The sequence below is a fragment of the Spermophilus citellus genome, assembly GCF_964194105.1.
Source record: "Spermophilus citellus genome assembly, chromosome: 2".
In the NCBI taxonomy this organism is placed as follows: domain Eukaryota; kingdom Metazoa; phylum Chordata; class Mammalia; order Rodentia; family Sciuridae; genus Spermophilus; species Spermophilus citellus.
This window is the reverse complement of record NC_138183.1, coordinates 23618289-23637540: the sequence shown is the minus strand read 5'-3', so window position 1 is coordinate 23637540 and position 19252 is coordinate 23618289. Positions and strand designations below refer to the sequence as shown.

At 46.2% G+C, this 19252-nt stretch overlaps 1 protein-coding gene across 1 annotated transcript; it reads right to left on the bottom strand.

Moving 5' to 3' along the window:
- Positions 1-12018: 12018 nt before the first annotated feature.
- LOC308641471 (uncharacterized protein C9orf152) lies at positions 12019-16624 on the bottom strand (the record flags this gene model as incomplete). The annotated part of the gene is made up of 2 exons (XM_081280176.1): positions 12019-12542; positions 16429-16624. 2 exons carry the CDS (start codon positions 16622-16624, stop codon positions 12019-12021), a joined length of 720 nt encoding a protein of 239 aa, XP_081136302.1.
- Between the last annotated feature and the right edge of the window lie 2628 nt (positions 16625-19252).

The window sequence follows — 19252 nt, the reverse complement described above, 5'->3', positions numbered from 1 at the left end:
GGTGCATCATCTGACCACAAATCTCCACCTGTGAGAAGGTGCCCGCCAGTCTGCCATCACCTATCTCCTATATAAACCACCCCTGCAAGATGGTTCCTTAGGTAAAAGAATCCCTGACATCTTCCACCTAGCTTAACTTAATAAAATTCTTTCATTCCCATCGCTGTGCCTCTTGACTGATTGGCATTCATGGTGCAGCAAGCATACTGAGCTCGTGCAAAGTAACAGCTGGTTTGAATGGCCCAGATATTCTCAAATTTCCTCTCACTATTGGACCCATATAATTATATATTCTTCCAGACATAGAGGAATCCATGTGCTTTTACTAAAAGCCAGAGAGGTTTCAGAACTCTTTAGTGGAGGGTCACAATGTTCCAGGAACTTGCAAGGAGAAATGTAGGAAGGAGCTTCTCAAGATGAAGGTGAAGGCTACAGAAGCATCTTCACCCATAGGGGAAAGTTGCCATTCCTCAAACAAGTTTCAGTTGACTTCAAGATGCCCATCTGTGCCTGCAAGTATGAAATATGGCCACAAGGTGACAGAGCTCCCTCAGGTAAAACAGCTTCCATGGTCATGGGCCCTCCTTGGGGGTTCAAGGGCGACTTTCACTTTCCATGGAGATCTACACAGAGTCCCTCAAACACTGCAGCAAAACTACCCTGTGTACAATCCTACCTGTTGCTTCGTGCAATGTAACCTGTTGTCAAATGTGGCACTTCACTGACATTTCAATGGAAAGCTGACCATTGTGGCCAGGTGGCAGGGGACACCTGCATGTTTCTACCAATAATAGTTCTCAGTGCTTAAGGGCACTTGGCGTGGATTATTTAGTTCAACTCTTAGAACATTCCTTTGAGGTTCGGGCTGTTAGTATCCTCTCCTCGTTAAATGAAGAGACTCCTGCTCAGAGAATTTGAATAATTTGCTCCAGGTGACAGAGCCAGTGATGAGAGGAGGATTCAAATCCAGACACCTGAGCCCAAGCCTGTGCTCTGCCTTCCCACACTTTCCTTCTCATCTAGTCAATTCAGTAGGAAACTCTCCTCCAATCCTGGGCCTGCAGTGCCTTCTCCCAGATAAGTGAAGCCCATCTTCAGCACAGACTAGCACCCAAAGGGCAGACGGTACTATTGATAGATGGAAATGGGGCCATGTACATTGAATGACTGAGGCATGGGGATGCAGGTGGGAGGGCCCTGGGCCTGCGAAAATCAGCCACCATCCCCAAGAACCAAGGCACTAAAATTCTGGCTCTTTCCAGTTGCTTCCCCAAGTGTATATCAGCTTGGATCTGCCTTCTAAGGTATTGTAGATGCCTATCCAGTTATGAAAATTATTCTGACCTGCCACAAAAATAACCCCAGCTCACAAAATACAGTGTCTGGTGTGTGTGTGTACGCACATGCGCGTACACACACACACACACACACACACACACACACACACACACACACTTGATGAAATTATCCCAGTTCTAAGTGCCCATTTCTGTATTGGATAGAGTAAAGCTAGATGGTCAATAAAGAGAATCAATAAATAATTCAGTGCCTGGAAAAAGCAGAAGTTTCTCTCTCCCATTACAATCCAAGGGTAGCATTTGAGGTCTGGGTTTTAAGCACTCATTTAGAGACTTCAGCTCTCTATCCTGTTACTGCCACCCCCAAGATCTTGTTGTCATGGGCATGGCTCAATTTTCTATACCTTAGGAATTTATAAAGTCTAGTAAGCTGTGTTACAAAAAACATCAGTGGCTCTATTCCCCCAATGGCAGTGGTTTCCCTGCATCAATTAAGACAGTTGTTAACCTACTAAAGCTTGGGAAACCATAATTCCAGGAGTTTTGCTGCTTCCATAAAAGCTGTTAAGGGAACAACTCCAAGTAAGCCAAAGGAATAGGCTGTTAAGAGTTGATTGAGGGGGCTGGGATTGTGGCTCAGTGGCAGAGTACTTGCCTAGCACATGTGAGGCCCTGGGTTTGATCCTCAGCACCACATTAAAAAAAGAATAAACAAATAAAATAAAGTTATTTTTTTAAAAACGAGTTGATTGAGTTGCATGACTTTTCTCTTTGCATTTCCATACCTAGTTCACTCTTTCCTGTCATTACAATAGCACAAACTATGGGAAGATGAATAGCTACAAAGAGAGATGGGAAAAACATAGAAGAACTACCTGATAGTCCTGGAAGGACCTTGTTATGGTTTGGATGCAAGTTGTCCCCCGAAAGCTCACGTGAGACAATGCATGAAGCTTTGGAGGAGAAATGATTGGGTTACAGCCTTCACCTAATCAGTGGATTAATCCCTTATGGGATTAACTGAGGGGTAATTGGAGGCAGGTGGAGTGTGGCTGGAGGGCATGATTCATTGGTGGTGTGGCTATGGGGTACATATTTGAATCTGGTCAGTGGAGTCTCTCTCCGCTTCCTGGTCATCATGTGAGCTGCTTCCCTCTGCTACACTCTTCCACCATGATGTTCTGCCTCACCTTAAGCCCCAAGGAATGGAACTGTCCATGGACTGAGACCTCTGAAACCGTGAGACCCCAAATACAGTTTTTCTCCTTTACAATTGTTCTGGTTGGGTCTTTCAGACACAGTAGCAAAAAAGCTGCAGCACCACATACATACAAAGATGTTGTGTCCGCCGAAAAACTAAACAAACAAACAAAAAAAAAACTGACTAAAACAGACCTCTAGCTGAACAGGATACCCCTATATCTTAATGCAAGGATTCTGCACACTTTCTTGTTCCAACACCAATATCATGTGAATACTCACATTCCACAAATCCTGCATATCACTGGACTAGAATTGGTATGCATAAGGCCGGCTCAAAGGGACTGTGACCCCCATATAGACAACCACACAGGTACAAATAATTGACTTTGTTCAGATATCCTTAGCCCCATTGCCTGTGTCTCACTTTTCAGTGCTTCTCAAGGTCATGTAGCTCCTTGTACTCGTATTAGTTTATCTCTGAGCTACAAGCCTTGACTGGATAAGATTCCTGTGGCTGATGAATATTTCTGTCATGTCGTTCAGTTCTGTTAATCTGGGTTGGTCTGGATTGATGGCATGCTTACCTCCAGACCCACCTGGAGCTGCGGGAGGCATTAAATAAAGAGAAATGATGTTCTTTAACCATGGGTTCCTGAGTGGTTTCTGGAGGAATGTACCAGCCTAGGTATAATGTTTGGTAATAATAATTGGGTTTATGATATGTATCTGGTTTTGGTGGAGCCTGGAGACTTCTGACATTTAAGGCTGACCAATATAAGAACCTCCCATCAGGGCTGGGATGTAGCTCAAGCAGTAACACGCTCTCCTGGCATGTGCAGGGCGCTGGGTTCGATCCTCAGCACCACATAAAAATAAAATAAAGATGTTGTGTCCACTGAAAACTAAAAAATAAATATTAAAATATTCTCTCTTAAAAAAAAAGAATCTCCCATCACAAGTAAACTTTAGGTTTCTAGTATTTAGGTACTTTGCATGCACTGGTGGTTCTGAGACCTGGAAACCCATGTGGCTCAGCAATGGAAAGACAAAGAAGCCGGGGCCTGAGACCTGAAGACCTCTTTCAATGCACATTTATCTGTTGTGACTGCTGAATTGTAAGCTTTGCTTGTAATACAGCTGTCTGAGAAGACACTACCTGAGCCCTGTGTACTTCTGATAATTAATGTTCAGTCCAAGCACATCTTCTTCACAAATCTTTACAATCTTTTTTTGGGGGGAGGGGCAGGGTAAGAGGGAGTACCAGGGATTGAACTCAGGGGCACTCAACCACTGAGCCACATCTCCAGCCCTATTCTATATTTCATTTAGAAACAGGATCTCACTGAGTTGCTTAGTGCCTCACTTTTGGTGAGGCTGGCTTTGAACTCGAAATCCTCCTGTCTCAGCCTCTCCCACTGCTGGGATTACAGGGGTGCACAATTGTGCCCGGCAACCTTCACAAACTTAATGCCATCTAAATTATCTGTTTACTATGTGAACTTGGTCCTTGGCCATCAGTCTGGTTAACTGGAGAGATTAACAGGCTGTTATGAAAGGAATGATGAGAGATGATAACTACAACCCTCTGGACTCCATAAGCATTGCAAAAGAAATTTCAGGTTATCGCCCCTAGCTGTGTGCAAGATGTAAACAGCAGAAAGCTCACTCCGGGCAGACAGAAGGAAGTGAGGTCTGAGCAGGTTGAGGCATATAGGTTGTCTTGTAGCATCAGATTCTTTTTTCCAAGCTTCATCATTGCAAACTTGAGTCAATTCTGAATCTACAGCAAGAAGAGCAAGAGAGTGGTAGTAATTTGCTCAAAGGGTTCAGAGGAAAGCATAACATCCTAGGAACTCATTTTAAATGAGTCCTGGGTTTCAGAGGAGTGAGTGGGACATAGTCATGGTCCAGCTCTCAGAGGAGGAAGGCAGATGTAGAAAGGGACAAGCCCCCAGGACAGGGCCATGTGGATGAGAAAGGAACCGGAGGTTTACACCCACATGCAAGGAGCTGCAGATGGTTATAGGCAGCCACAGGAGCAGAGAGGCATCATCCCATGTCAAGGAGGACCCATCTGGGAAAGACAAAATGCCAGCACTGAGCTTCTTCCCGGTCCATTTCATGATCATATGGCTCAAGTAAGTTCCCACCTTATCTCCCCCACTCCCAATTTGGCTGAAGAAGACAAAGTTGTGATCTTCCATTATGAACTGAATATTTGCACACATAACACCCAGCTTCATAAACTGAGGCCTAATCTCTAATCTGGTGGTTTCAGGTGGGTCATTGAGGAAGTGACTAGGTCTTAAGGATGCCCCCCCACCCCATGAATGAGATTAATGCTCTTATAAGAGGTCCAAAGAGATCCCTTGCACCCTCCACCATGTGAGGACACTATACGAAGTCAGCCCTCTATGAACCAGGAAGCAGGCATCCACCAGACATCAAATTTACCACTGAATTAGTCTTGAATTTCCAGGCTCCCAAATGGTGCAAAATAAATTTTGTTGTTGATGAGCCCCCCAGTTGAAGGTACTTAATTATGGCAATCTGAACTAAGATCTACCTCATGAGTTCTGCCTTTTCAGTGTGTTCAAACGTCCTTGCTCACCCTCAAGAACAAAGTGCATGACTTTCTATGTCTCTGTCCCATTCGTCCCAGACAGAATCTGGCATGCAGGAGCTACTTGGTGTTCAGGAAAGGCACAAACTCTCTCTACCTAGATTCTGCCTGCTCTTCACTACCACCCCAAGCAGGTACACATAAAGCAAATCACCTGGGGCTTCACAGTCACAGGCCCAGGGACTTCTAGAGCAAAGGGAAGGATGCCCAGTACCTTTCCTATGGGGGCTGGCAGGGCATGACTTTTCTTCCCTGTCACCTCCCTTTCCTCTTCAGTATAGGCTATTAGGACTGCTTCTTCTTCGTGTGTGTGTGTGTGTGTGTGTGTGTGTATTATGTGTTGCTGAGGATCAAAGCCAGTGTCTCACATGTGCTAGCACCATGTAAAAATAAATAAATAAAATAAAGGTATTGGTCCATCTTAAACTAAAAAAAAAAAAAAAAAAAAAAAAAAAAAGTTAAAAAAAATAAGTTAAGGTCAGTCTTTCTTTCCCTGTTTGTCTCCTTCTACCTGTCCTCATTTCTTCTCTCCTGCCTCCGAAGGCCCACTCATTATTTTCTCGTTGAATCTACAGCAAGAAGAGCAAGAGTGTGAATGACTGCTCAGCCACTAGGCTTGGCACAGGAGAAGGGGGGGACTTTGGAGGGGAAAACCACGGTGTGGGGCGATTGGGAAGAGAAGGTGCAGAAATTGCCTCCTGCCTGTGACCACTGGCCGGTTGGGTCAGCAGAGGTAGGTGGAAGATTCCAGGCAAAGGTCAAGAACGCAGCTGCAGTGCAGCCGAGGTGGGGGAGGCGGCTGGATCTGGCCTAACCTTTCTCCCCACGGACTCCCAGGGCTGAGTCCCTCAATAGCAGGAGCCTGTCGTCACCACTCTGGGTCCACATTTAGTCTGCAGAGGAAGAGCGAGGCCCGTGTAACCGGCCAAGGGAGAAGACCGCGACCACAGGCCGTCACATAAAGGACGTGCCCACTCCCTACTGTGCCCCCAAGTGGCGCGATCGCGATCGCGAGAGGAAAGCGCGGGCTAGTGAGCCGGAGGACCACGCCGCTCCCTTAAGGTACAAATCGAGACTGTTCTGGGTCGGGTACTTGGGAGCAGTAGATGGAATCCGGCTTGACTGTGAGATGGGCTTTTAAATTCAGGCAGTTTCAAATCTTAAGTACTGGAATGAACAGCTTTAATAACCGAGTGACTCAAAAGTTAGGAACTCGGACTGCAACAGCTTGGGGGAGCCTGCCCTCTAGCGAGGGAGGAGAGGTTGCACGGGTGGGGTTGGTCTGCCCATCTCCCCGCAGCCCCAGGGCATGTTACCCTCTAGGGCTCTTGGAGGTAACTCGTCAAGTTCAGGGTCTACAACAGCAAGGAGGAGACTGGATGCATGCCTCCCAGTTTGCCTGGTGCCACCTGGGGGAGCCTTCTCTGGGTACTGAGAGGCTGGGGCCCTCTAAGCAAAGTCACCTGCCTGGTGCAGGATTTAGAGCACCAGGTGAGCTGGTTCTCTACCTTAGGAAAGCCGCCTCAGGCTAACACTGTGCAGAGGGTGGAGAGAGCTCTGACCAGCACAGGAAAGAAAATCAGAGGCCTGGATAATGTGCCTGCCAAGCTAGTAACCTGAGCCCTTGCCCCAGCAGGTTTGACAGCTCAGGAGTTGGTAGGGGGTAAGTGTAAGTGTGTGTGTGTGACTGACAAGCAGATCGTTCTGGTCTAATGCTCTTGGCAGGAGCAGCCTTGTGGGAAGGGATTGAAAGAACACTGAGATGAGCCCTTCCCCCAATCTCCTCTCCCTTCAAGCTCTGCCACCGGAATACCCAATCCTCTGCCCAAATTGCTTAGGGATGAGCCTGTTCCCCAGGAAAGGGAAAGGCAAAGGCACCCTCAGGCCAGCCTTGGTGTCAGTCCCTCAAGTCTGACCCTGATCTTGCTGACGATTGTCCTGCCCTTGGATGCAGAGGTTCATCCAACAGCATCACCTCTGGGACCTGACATCTCAAACCCCTGCTCAAGAAAACACAGCTATAGGCCGAAGGATGGGGCTGTAGAAAAAGGGGATTCGTGGTGGGTTTTCAGTTAGGAAAGTGTCTGGCACTAACTCTTGCCTCTTGAGTTCTGAAGGTTCACACCTCCTGGCTCTCCTTTCTCCCTGGTCACTCTTTCTCAATGTCCCTCATTGTCTCCTTCTCCTTTCTTCCCATTTCTTCTAAGTAAGGGTTAGGGATTTTTCCCCTAAGCAAAATGGGAGTTTGTGTGACTCATTCCAGACCATTCTCTCTGTACAGTCTGCGCAGGGGACTCATTCTTTCTCATTCTCTGAAGTATCTCTACATACTAGTGACCCTTAAATTCATTATTCATTAGCCCAAAATTCTAGTCTTCTATATCCACCTGACTACTCTAGACCTTTGTTTCTCATGAGCACCTCAAACTCAATATCCTTTAAACTGAACTTGTACTTGTCCTCTAGTAAATCCTACTGATTCTAGTCCCAAAATATATATCAAATGTATTTACCTTTTCTCTCTCTCTTCTACTTCCTCCCCCACCTAAACCAACAGTATTCCTCCCACTAAACTGGCCCTGCCCACTTCTTTCCTGACACTGTCTCTTAAATTGACCCTCAATTCATTGTTGCTACAACAACCTGAGTGATCTGGTTAAACTACTAATCAAATCATTTTAGTTTCCTAGTTAAACCTCTCAATGGCTGCTTATTGTATTCAGAATGAAAGCTAATACTGTGGATGCCTATGAGGCCCTTAGGAACCTGGCCTGTTATCAGCCTGGCCCTTAGCAATCTACCTGTGTTAGCCTGTAATGCTGCTCAGCCATGTTTCTATTTCTTCTCTCCTTCCAGGCACATGGGATGACCATATTTCCTCTTACAGACATGACTGTTTAGGACAATGAAGTGTGAGCAAAAGTGATTTGAGAGCCAGTATATGACTTTTATGCACTTTCTCCTTCTGCTATGCTGATTAGGGAAACCATTGATATGATGGTGCCAGAAAAGTAGAGATACAATGTGGAAATGTGAGTTGCTGATAACACTGTACATGGAGAAAAGCTGCCCTAGAAGTTTGCCCACTGCATATAGTAGACTTTTCAGAGTGAAAATATGTTTATATTATGAGATTTGGGTTGCTTGTTACTGAAGCAAAACATAGCCTGTCCTGATTAATACATTGCCTTAGCATCTGTTCCTGCCTTTGTTTACTGTACTAGAATCACACCAACCTTCTTTCAGCTCCTCAAACACAGCAGGATCTTTTGTCCTTCAGGGTCATTACACACCCTGTTCTTTCTCCTTAGAATGATCTTACTTCTACTAGTTGTTCCACTTTTACGCCTGAGAATTCATTAAAGAAAAAATAATCAAATCCTGAAAGAACCTATAAATTAAGGAGAACAGACAGATTGGTGCCATTGAGCAGGAAGGTAAGAAGGGACATGGTTCTGATTTTCTAACTCATTCATTTGAATCTTTACCAAGCACCCTCTCCATATGCTGGAGCAATAAGAAAAATGAGGCATTCTTCTTGACCTAAAGGAGCTCAAAGACGTCTATGAGCTAGGAGATCCCAAAACTATAGGAGGAATGGGAGAGGAAGTCACACAAAGTCAATGCTAATTGTCACGAATGCGGAAGATGTAAAAGAGAAGAAAATTTTTAAATAAGTCATTGAATTTGGGCAGAAGCTCATGGCTAAACATCTTCAGAACAGAAGCAGTCTGCAGGAGATTGATGGCTGAGAGAGAAGTGGAGAGAGAGATGTAATGAACTTAAAATATCAACCCCTGCCTCTTATTGAGAACGCCAGAAACTTTTATACACATCATTTTTTTTTATTGGTTGTTCACAACATTACAAAGCTCTTGACATATCATATTTCATACATTAGATTGAAGTGGGTTATGAACCCCCAGTTTTACCCCAAATGCAGATTGCAGAATCACGTCGGTTACACATCCACAATTTTACATAATGCCCTATTAGTAATTGTTGTATTCTGCTACCTTTCCTATCCCCTACTATCCCCCCTCCCCTTCCCTCACATCTTCTCTCTCTACCCCATCTACTGTAATTCATTTCTCTCCTTGTTTATTTTCCCATTCCCCTCACAACCTCTTATATGTAATTTTGTATAGCAATGAGGGTCTCCCTTCATTTCCATGCAATTTCCCTTTTCTCTCTCTTTCCCTCCCATCTCATGTCTCTGTTTAATGTTAATCTTTTCTTCCTGCTCTTCCTCCCTGCTCTGTTCATAGTTGCTCTCATTATATCAAAGAAGACATTTGGTATTTGTTTTTTAGGGATTGGCTAGCTTCACTAAGCATAATCTGCTCTAGTGCCATCCATTTCCCTGCAAATTCCATGATTTTGTCATTTTTTAGTGCTGCGTAATATTCCATGGTGTATAGATGCCACATTTTTTTTATCCATTCATCTATTGAAGGGCATCTGGGTTGGTTCCACAGTCTAGCAATTGTGAATTGTGCTGCTATGAACATCGATGTGGCAGTATCCCTGTAGCATGCTCTTTTAAGGTCTTCAGGGAATAGTCCAAGAAGGGCAATAGCAGGGTCAAATGGTGGTTCCATTCCCAGCTTTCCCAGGAATCTCCATACTGCTTTCCAAATTGGCCACACCAATTTGCAGTCCCACCAACAATGTACAAGTGTACCCTTTTCTCCACATCCTCGCCAGCACTTGTTGTTGTTTGACTTCATAGTGGCTGCCAATCTTACTGGAGTGAGATGGTATCTTAGGGTGGTTTTGATTTGCATTTCTCTGACTGCTAGAGATAGAGAGCATTTTTTCATATACTTGTTGATTGATTGTATATCCTCGTCTGAGAAGTGTCTGTTCAGGTCCTTGGCCCATTTGTTGATTGGGTTATTTGTTATCTTATTGTCTAATTTTTTGAGTTCTTTGTATACTCTGGATATTGGGGCTCTATCTGAAGTGTGAGGAGTAAAAATTTGTTCCCAGGATGTAGGCTCCCTATTTACCTCTCTTATTGTTTCTCTTGCTGAGAAAAAACTTTTTAGTTTAAGTAAGTGCCATTTGTTGATTCTTGTTATTAACTCTTGACACACATCATTTTCTTTCTTTTTGGGGGGTACCGGGGATTGAACTAAGGGGCACTTGACCACTGAGCCAAATCCCCAGCCCTATTTTGTATTTTGTTTAGAGACAGGGTCTCACTGAGTTGCTTAGCACCTTGCTTAAGCTGAGGCTGGCTTTGAACTCATGATTCTCCTGCCTCAGCCTCCCGAGCCGCTGGGATTACAGGCATGTGCCATCATGCCCAGGTGAACACATTATTTTCAATCTTTCAAAAGTGGGCATTTTCTCTCTTATTTTTACAGAAACTGAAACTGAGAGATTTAAGTGGTCCAAATCCTACATCAAGAGCAGCTGGTTAAAACCCAGTGTGCTGACTCCACACCCATGAAGTCTCCATCATCCTGTATGCAGAACAGAGGTGTCCTGCATGTACTGCCAGACCTGCAGGAGCTTTTGGAACAATGAGGAGAGAAAAAAAAAATTTTTTTAAATAATAAACTGAGAGGTTGCCTGTGAGACCCTTTTTAAAACAAAAGCAAAGGACAAAGTTTTGTTTTTGTTTTAAAAGAAAAACCTGGGCTGGGGCTGTAGCTTAGTGGTAGAGCACTTACTTGGCATGTGTGAGGCACTGAGTTCTATCCTCAGGACCACATAGAAATGAAGAAATAAAATGGGGGCATTCTGTCCATCTACAACTACAAAAAATTTTTTAAAAGAAAGAATGTTTCCTTCATTTTCATTAGAGTATAAGAAACAACTATATCTTACTAATCATCCATGAAAGGAATCACAATGAATCCTCAAATTGGAGTTCATTTCTGGGTCGTCCAGGAGCAGGTGCATAGAGAGAGAATCTGAGAGAAAATCACCTGAGGAGTGTTTAAATGTCATTGATGAAGTTAAACAGTGACGATTCACATCACCCACAGCACCTACTTGACTCTTAGGTTTAAAAACATGTATTGGACCTAAGGAAGGACATGAGGGATCCAAGTTAAGCTAAAAATGGGGCAGACTGTGGAAAAATTTTCCAAGAAAGAGTATTCATTTTTTTTTGTTTTTTCTCAGTCTTCTATAACTATATATTTTCAATAATTGGAAGTCTTTAATATGCAGTTAATTTGCAGGGAGAGAAGAGAGAAAGATGAAAAAAGGAAGAGAGGAAAGGGTGGAAGGAGATTAGTCTGTGACGAGGCTGGCATGTCTCAGTGACAGGTGACAGATGGCCATCTAAGGACCCCTTAAACACACAAAATAGTCAGTTTGGCTCTGATCTGACCCTGTTTACTCAGGGTGACCATATCCTATGGGAGACTACAAATGAAATGGTGTGGTTGCTACAAATGGGTGTAATGACTTCTAAGTGACACGGCCCCCAAGATATAGCAGTCAGGAAAAGGTTCTGAATGCTCAGACTCGTATTATTCAGAATATATTGAGGGAGGAGTCAGAAAATATTGAAAACAAGATTGTCTATGCCCCTTGAGCCCTGGGCAATACTCGGGTACTCCATTGGCTAAAGTCCCCACTCTGTTTCAGAATTCTCCTTTTTCAGGGTGTCCTACTAGATCCCCCAAAGAATGGACATCCAGGGCACCATAGTGAACTCTTCTTACAGAAGCAGATGCTTGATCCAACTGTCTGATCCTAAATGGTGAGCAATCTGACCTCTTGGTGTTTTGAAGGTCAAGATCATTCATGTTCCCACTATGAAGTTCATTTCCCGCAGTTCTTACATTTGGGATAGTCCAGCTGTTGCTGGGAGCTAGAGGCTCTGCCTTGCTGGCTTTCTGATGAGACAGATCTGTGGCTCAGCAGAAAACTTCAGGTTGGGCCATATAAGCCCAGGTTCCGGGCAGCTTCGGAAATCCTGGGAGTTTTCCTCCGGGGAAACGGATAGTAAGCAGGTCTGCCGGACCTGTGGGAGTCCTTTATGGAAGGAAGAAACTGAATGTCGGTTTTTAAGCTGGGTCCCACGATCTTTGTTGGGGAACCGCCCACCTGACATTGACCCTGGGCTGTCTCTGGGAGTTTGGTTCCTTGCAGAGTCGGGTGACTGTTTTCAAACAAGTGTGGGTCTCCTTCTGGTTGGAGCCTTTGGTCAGACCCCACAGGCTGGCCCTTGGGCTTCACTTGGCTGGTTTCATGGTGGAAGGTTTGGACTAAGCGATGCATCTCTAGGTGCGTGTGCCATGGAGACTCAGGAGTCTGAAGACCGCTTCGGTCGGCTTCTTCCAGGACCCCCTCCACCTCAGGATCTGCCTCTTCCAGGGAGAGGGAGCTCCTTGGCTCCTTGTTAATCCAAACAGGACTGATCATGGATTCAGCAGAATTATGTGTGTGTCCTCCTGAGAAAAGAAGGCGTCAACAGCGCCGTCAAAGGAAGATACACAGGCAGCTCTCTCATTTAGGGGGCTCAGAGCTTTCAGGATAAAGAAAGGCCATACCCAGAATGTCCAGTGCACGTGTGCAGATACACAGAGACACACATGGTCCCCCTTGCTCAGGCACACATGAACCCCCACCCAAGGCACACATACTCACATACAATTACATTGTTATTCAATAAATAGTCATTGAGGACTGAATATGTGCCAGGCCTCATTTTTTCTAGGTCCCAGGAATATATCAGGGAACATTGAGAAAAAAACCCACATCTTCATCTGGATTTGTCCTTGAAAAGCAGAAAGACAATAAGCAAATTAATTATGGAAAAATTCAAGCATAGTGGAGGGTTAAAATTGAAGGGTGTGAGCTCTGGGAAGAGATGGGAATCAGCATTTGAGGTCAGAAAAACGGTAGGAGCAAGAGATAACACATATGGCTTTGGAGTGTCCTCCACATGTCCCTGTGTTAGAGGGTTGGCTCCCAACATGTGGTGCTATCGGAAGGTGGTGGAATCTTTAAAAGGTGAAGCACTTTTAAAGGAAGGAAGTTGGGCCATTGGGCTGCCCTTGAAGGGACTACTGGGGCAGCAGCCTCTTTCTCTCTTTTGGCTTACCAGCTACCATTAAGTGAGTAACCTTTTCCACCACACACTTTCATCATGATGTACTATATTGCCACAGGTCCAAAGCAATGACTGTGGATTGAACCGATGAAACTGTGAGCCAAAATAAGTCTTTCCTCCTTTTAAGTTGATTTTCTCAGGCATTTTGTCATAGTAGCAGCACACTGACTCACACACTCACATGCATGTAGATACATTTACACTCTCCAGGGGAAAAGGTTATTTCTATTTATTTTTGTATTTTTTACAGTGCTAGGGATCAAATCTAGGGCCTTGTACTTGCTAGACAAGTACTCTACCGCTGAGCTACAACCCAGTCCTTTTTATATGAGTTAGAGTCTCACTAAGTTGCCCAGGCTAGCCTTGAACTTGTGATCCTCCTGCATCAGCATCCCAAGTAGCTGGTGTCACAGGTGTGTACCACCATGTCTGATAGAAATTTATGGGGTTTGTATCTTTCCTGAGATTCTGATAATGAGTTTACAGAGGAAGGAGGAGCCGTGTTCTGAAGCACCTCCTTGTAGAGAACTGGCCATTGTCCTTCTCCTAGACTACAGACACTGTTTGGGGAAGACACCTGAGCAGCTTTGCTTTTCCAAACTGGTTTCAGAGGTGAAGATGCAGGCTGATGTCTCCCTTCTTTCTCGGGAATATTACTATTACTTTTTTGAGGGGCAGTTACCAGGGATTGAACCCACGGGCACTTAAACACTGAGCCACATCCCCAGCCTGTTTTTGTATTTTATTTACAGACAGGGTCTCAGTGAGCTGCTTAGAGCCTTGATAAATTGCTGAGGCTGGCTTTGAACTCCTGATCCTCCTGCCTCGTCCTCCTGAGCTGCTGGAATTACAGGCATGCACCACCACACCTGGCCACTATTACTTTTTCCCCCCACCATTTTGTTGAAAATGGTAATTCCTTGTGAACTCTCAGTGGCCATGGGGGTTGAAGGGATGGCAGAAAGGCATTTTCTTATAGAAAGCTAGTCAGTGACTGGTCTGGGGGTCCTCTGAGATGTCAGTCAAGTTTTCTTGAGTGTCCTGGCTCCTCTTACGTTAAAGAGGCACCAAAGGTGACAAAGTACACAGCAAGAGCGGGGAGGAGATTGTGTTGGAGGAAGAAAAATCAGAAGGAGACCCTTGAGCCCCGATTCTAGGAGTCCCAAAGAAATGGAAGGAACAGAAGATCAAAGGCGTCCATCTCTAGAGAAGCCACAGTCCTGCCTACAGAATTCTATTTAGAGACAAGGTCTCACTGAGTTGCTTAGTGCCTCCCCACTGCTGAGACTGGCTACACTGCTGAGGCTGGCTTTGAACTCACGACATCCTGCCTCAGTCCCCTGAGCCTCTGGGATTACAGGCATGCACTACTGAGCCAGGCAGCAGCTGCACTATATTCTTAAAGTGACAAGCACGAAAACCTTTACAGATATTCTGAAGCCTATGTGCTTATGGGAGAACAAGGAAGGACGGGGATATAATGGGAGAAGCTAGGAACTGGTCTCCAGCAGGAAAGAGCCCACGATAGATAGGCAGGTCTCCAGAGGAGGACCTGCTGAACTGTCCGTCCCAGCCTGCAGTCCAAAGTGGACAAAGGAGAGAATGTAGCATAGCCAAACCCCTGGACTTGACCCCAGAGCAGAACCTTTGTTGCAATTTCCCCCATACTTTCGAAATAGTGCTGCTTCTGCTCTGTCCAAGCAAAAAAGAATTAAGGCAATTGAAGAACATAGAATAATTTCATACCATTTTTGTTCTTTAAATCTGTTTTGTTTGGGTCTGCAGGGGACTGGGAATGGCAAACTTGGGCTCTGCTCTAAGACCTCATGCATGACCGCCACTTCATTATATAGCATGCTACCTGTCACAATTACATAAAGGTTGTAGCACCACAAACTGCTACAAGTGTCCTGAGAGACCCTGATCTGCCTGGGGGACCTGAGTACTCTTTGCATTAACCTGCCATGAAGTATCACATGGTCATGTTGGAAAAGGAAGCACTGTTACCAAGTGCAGGAGAAAGGACCATCAGGGAGGGTGGGGCCGGGGATGGTGGATTCTATGGGAAATGACAAGTATGAGGTATTTTTTTAATATTTTTGAATCATGCCCTTAAGTAATTGGATTTGTGAGTCTGAATTGCAGTTGTGTTAAACACGGTTTTCATTGCATGTGGGTGTAATTTAGTAAATGTCTGCTGAATGCCTGAAGGTATACTCCTGAGAGTGGGATAGGGTATTAGAATTTTGCAGCTTATGCCCTGCTGAGGTGGGGCCTTTGGCTATGCCAGTTCCATCCAGATGGATCCCACTGGTTGGCAACAGCCCGAGTAGTGAGAGCTGGGCTCCTTCCGTTCAGAAGTGCCCTATTTGTCTCCCAAACTTTCCTTTGGTGGCCTTTTGGAGAGCCTTCTTTTGAAGGGCACTTCCTGCCCTGGACAGTGGGGTCCCTCTGGGCCCTGATTCCTTCTTAGGCTGACTTGACACAAGGGAGACCACAGCAGCTTTGTTTTGCTCTCCTTTCTTTCTCCTCACTGAACTGAACTAATACCTGCAGAAACTCTGAGGGTATGACTTTGACCTTTCAGAGGCTCTTCCCTCCTCCCTTGGCCTGTTCCACTCTGTTGGAGGATGAAGGGCTGGGATTTGTCAACTACTTACTTTCTGAGCCTCTGTGTCCTTAACTTCATCCTGGAATGAAATCTGAGTTCCTAAAGGGGCTGGGGGTCTCCCCATGAGGAGGGGGCTTTGTGCCTGATCATACTGTCCTGGCTGCTGTTTGAGGCTAGATGAGCCTGGGGTGCTTCATGGACCCCGAGTCCTGTACTTCCTCTGGCCCAGGATTGTGGGAATACCATGTCTTCTTTCTCCAGAGCCAGTTTCTTGGGTCTGCAGTTGGTACCTCTGTTAAATTCAGGCAGGAAGCAGAGTGTCTGTCACCCCAGCTGGCTGAGCAAGGGGGCACACCTGGTTCACCAGGCTGACCAGTCTAGCAAGCTCAGTACCTAGGTGCACAGGCCAGGAACTGCTCTACTGGTCAGATGCCTGGCTGAGGCCCTTGGCTTACTTGGCCTGGGGGAAGATGGTGTGGAGCTGTCCTGCTCAGGTCTCCCCTGATCTGGGTCTGACTCTGCTGTTCTCCAGTAAGAGACTGGCAGAGCAGGGCCCTGCCCTCCATTTTGCCCACAGACAAGTCCTCCTCCCCCAGCACTTGCCCAGCTTTACCTTTGGGGAGCACCAGGAGGTGGATCTGGTTCCTCTGCTGCCTCTTCAGGCCTTCATACTGGGCTCGCAGGAGCTGGATGCTGATAGGGGGTCCTTGCCCTGGGGCCTGAGTGCAGGAGGAGCCTTCAGCCATGAAGCAGGACCCCGGGTGCCCAAAGCCGAGCAGGGCAGGCCACGGGCAGGCCAATCCCTTCATCCGGATCCTGGAGAAAAACAAACACTGAGGGGTGAGGCAGGGGGAAGGGGAGGGGGAGAGAGGGAGGGGGATAGGCAGAGGTGGGCGGAGGGTGCAAAGGGAGGGTGGAGAGCAGAGCAGGAAGTGAGGAGAGAAGGTGGAAGGAGAAAGGGGAGGAGAGAAATGAAGGGAAGGGAAAGGTAGAGAGGGGGAAAAACTGAAGGGAGGGAGGTTGGAGGTGGGAAGAAAGAGGAGAAAGAGAAGTCCTAGTGAGAAGGAAGATTTGGAGAGGGGACAAGGAAAGGGGAGGAGGAAGGAGGTGATGGTGACAAGGAGGGACTGATGGGGCGAGAGAAGAGCAGGAAGATGGTGCGGGCGGGAAGCAGGGACGAGGGGTGGGGGATGAAGGGAAAGGCAGGCACAGCTGCTGGGGTCCTCTGTGAGGCCCAGGAGGTCTCTTACTCCAAGTCCTCCACTGCTTGATCCTGAAGTTTAGAATCCAATTCCAAGAGCTATGGGGAGCTCCCCCATTTCTTGCAGCGCTGGAGCCTGAACTGAGGAACACAGGTGCCTGCCCAGCTCACACACCTCGGGCTGGACACAGGTTTTGTTGGCTCATCAAAACCTGCTGGCTTCGTTTGCAGCTGTCAAAAGCAACACCACACCAGGCGCAATGGTGCACTCCTGTAATCCCACCTGCTCTGGAGGCTGAGGCCGGAGGATCGGGAGTTCGAAGCCAGCCTCAGCAACATCGAGGCAACTCAGGGAGACTCTGTCTCTAAATAAAATACAAAATAGGGCTGAGGATGTGGCTCAGTGGTCGAGTGACTCTGAGTTCAATCCCCGGTACCAAAAATAAATAAATAAATAAAATTAAAAATAAAAAAGCAACTCGGCAGCAGCCCCACAGAGCTGGTGCTGGAGATGCTGCACTGTGGCCGTGTATTAGGGGAATTCACAGCAAAGACCAACGTAAGATCTCATGTCAGATCCTGACACACACCCTGGGCAAAAGCCCAGCCCCAAAGTCTGCCATGGGACAGAGCCTAGGGGAGCCCTGGCCTTGAGCCAGCCCCGCCCCTTTGACATTCGATGCAGCCTCTGTGGTCTTGGTATTTGCCAACCAAGCAGTACATTGGTGTTTCTCTCACCCACAGCCAGGTGCCACCTCCCGCTCTGCTTGCCAGCTCCACCATCTCTACATCCTCTTCGAATGCCAGATGGCCCCTCTGTGTTACCTCAGCTGTGACCTATCCTGTTCCACTCGGTCAACTAAGTCCTTTTCTGTCTTCTTCTAATATGATGCTCACAGATTGCCAGTTACCCAATATCCTTGCAGAGACAAGGCAAAGGGAACAGGACACTTTCGTGTTCAGAGATGAGACAGACAGGATCCAGCAGGGACCGGTGAGATGGAGGGCAAATCTTCATTGGATGACATATTTGTTTCCTGGGGCTGTCATAACAAAGGCCCACAACCTGGGTGGCTTTAGCAATAGATTTTTCTTTTTGTCCCACAGTTCTGGAGGCTACAAGTCTAAGATCAAGGCGTCAGCAGGTTCAGTTCCTTCTGGGGGCTGGGAGGGAGACTCTGTTCTGTGTCTCCTACTTCAGGTGGTGGACTGCCAGTCCTTGGGGGTTGTTGACTTATAAAAGAATCACCTGATCTTTGTCTTCACATGATGTTCTCCCTGCGTGTCTTAGTGTCCCAATTTCTCCTTTTTATAAGGTCACCAGTCATTGGATTAGGGCCCAACTTAATGACCTCATCTTAATTTAGAACTAATGAAATTTACAATGAACTTATTTCCAAATAAGGTCATGCTGTGAGATTCCAGGAGGACATGTGAGCCAGGAGGACACAATTTGGCTCATGTTAGGTAGAAGGATGACAGTCCCTTCACGGAGATAGGCTCAGGGGAGGAGCAGGTTAGGGGAAGCAAGAAGAAGGGGATTTGTTTTAGATGGGATATTTGAGGTGCCTATGGTCATCTGGAGGGTGTTGGACACTTGATAGAAAGACCTGAGCCGGAAATGCAGATGTCATTATTTGTGAAAATGTTGCAAAACTTCTACCATGAGTCAGGTACACATAAAATCAAGATATGGGTTCTTTTCTTTTTTCTTCTTGGTGTCCCCACTAGTTTCAAGTTCATGTTCTCCTGATTTATCTTTCTCCTCTCTTTTCCCAGGTCTAACTTCTTTCTCTTGGGCCCTGGTTCATGATAATATTTGAACTATTTGAGGAAGGGTGAATGTTTCAGGATGGACGGGTCTTCTCCAAGATGACTTTTAACATACCCTCTGTGTTATGATGTGTCTTAAAGAAAGTTAAGGCCCCTTCCTAGTATCCCAGCTTGCGTTGAACAGCACTCCCTCAATGGTGGAGGTGTGAGCTCTTGGAAGAGGGCTCCGGAGGAGAAAATACCCACTCTACCTCCTAGGGATGGAAGTCTTCTGTTTGATGTGCCAACTGAAGGCTTGGAATTGGATGAGGTTTTTAACTGAGGATATTTTAAGAGACCACATGCTGGAGAAGACCAGTATTTAAGAAGTAAGAAGGAAAAGTTGGAAACTAAAAAAAGTGTAGCACAATGATAGGAGAAACACTGAGGAGGAGCTTCCCAGACTGTAAAGGTGGTCAGAATG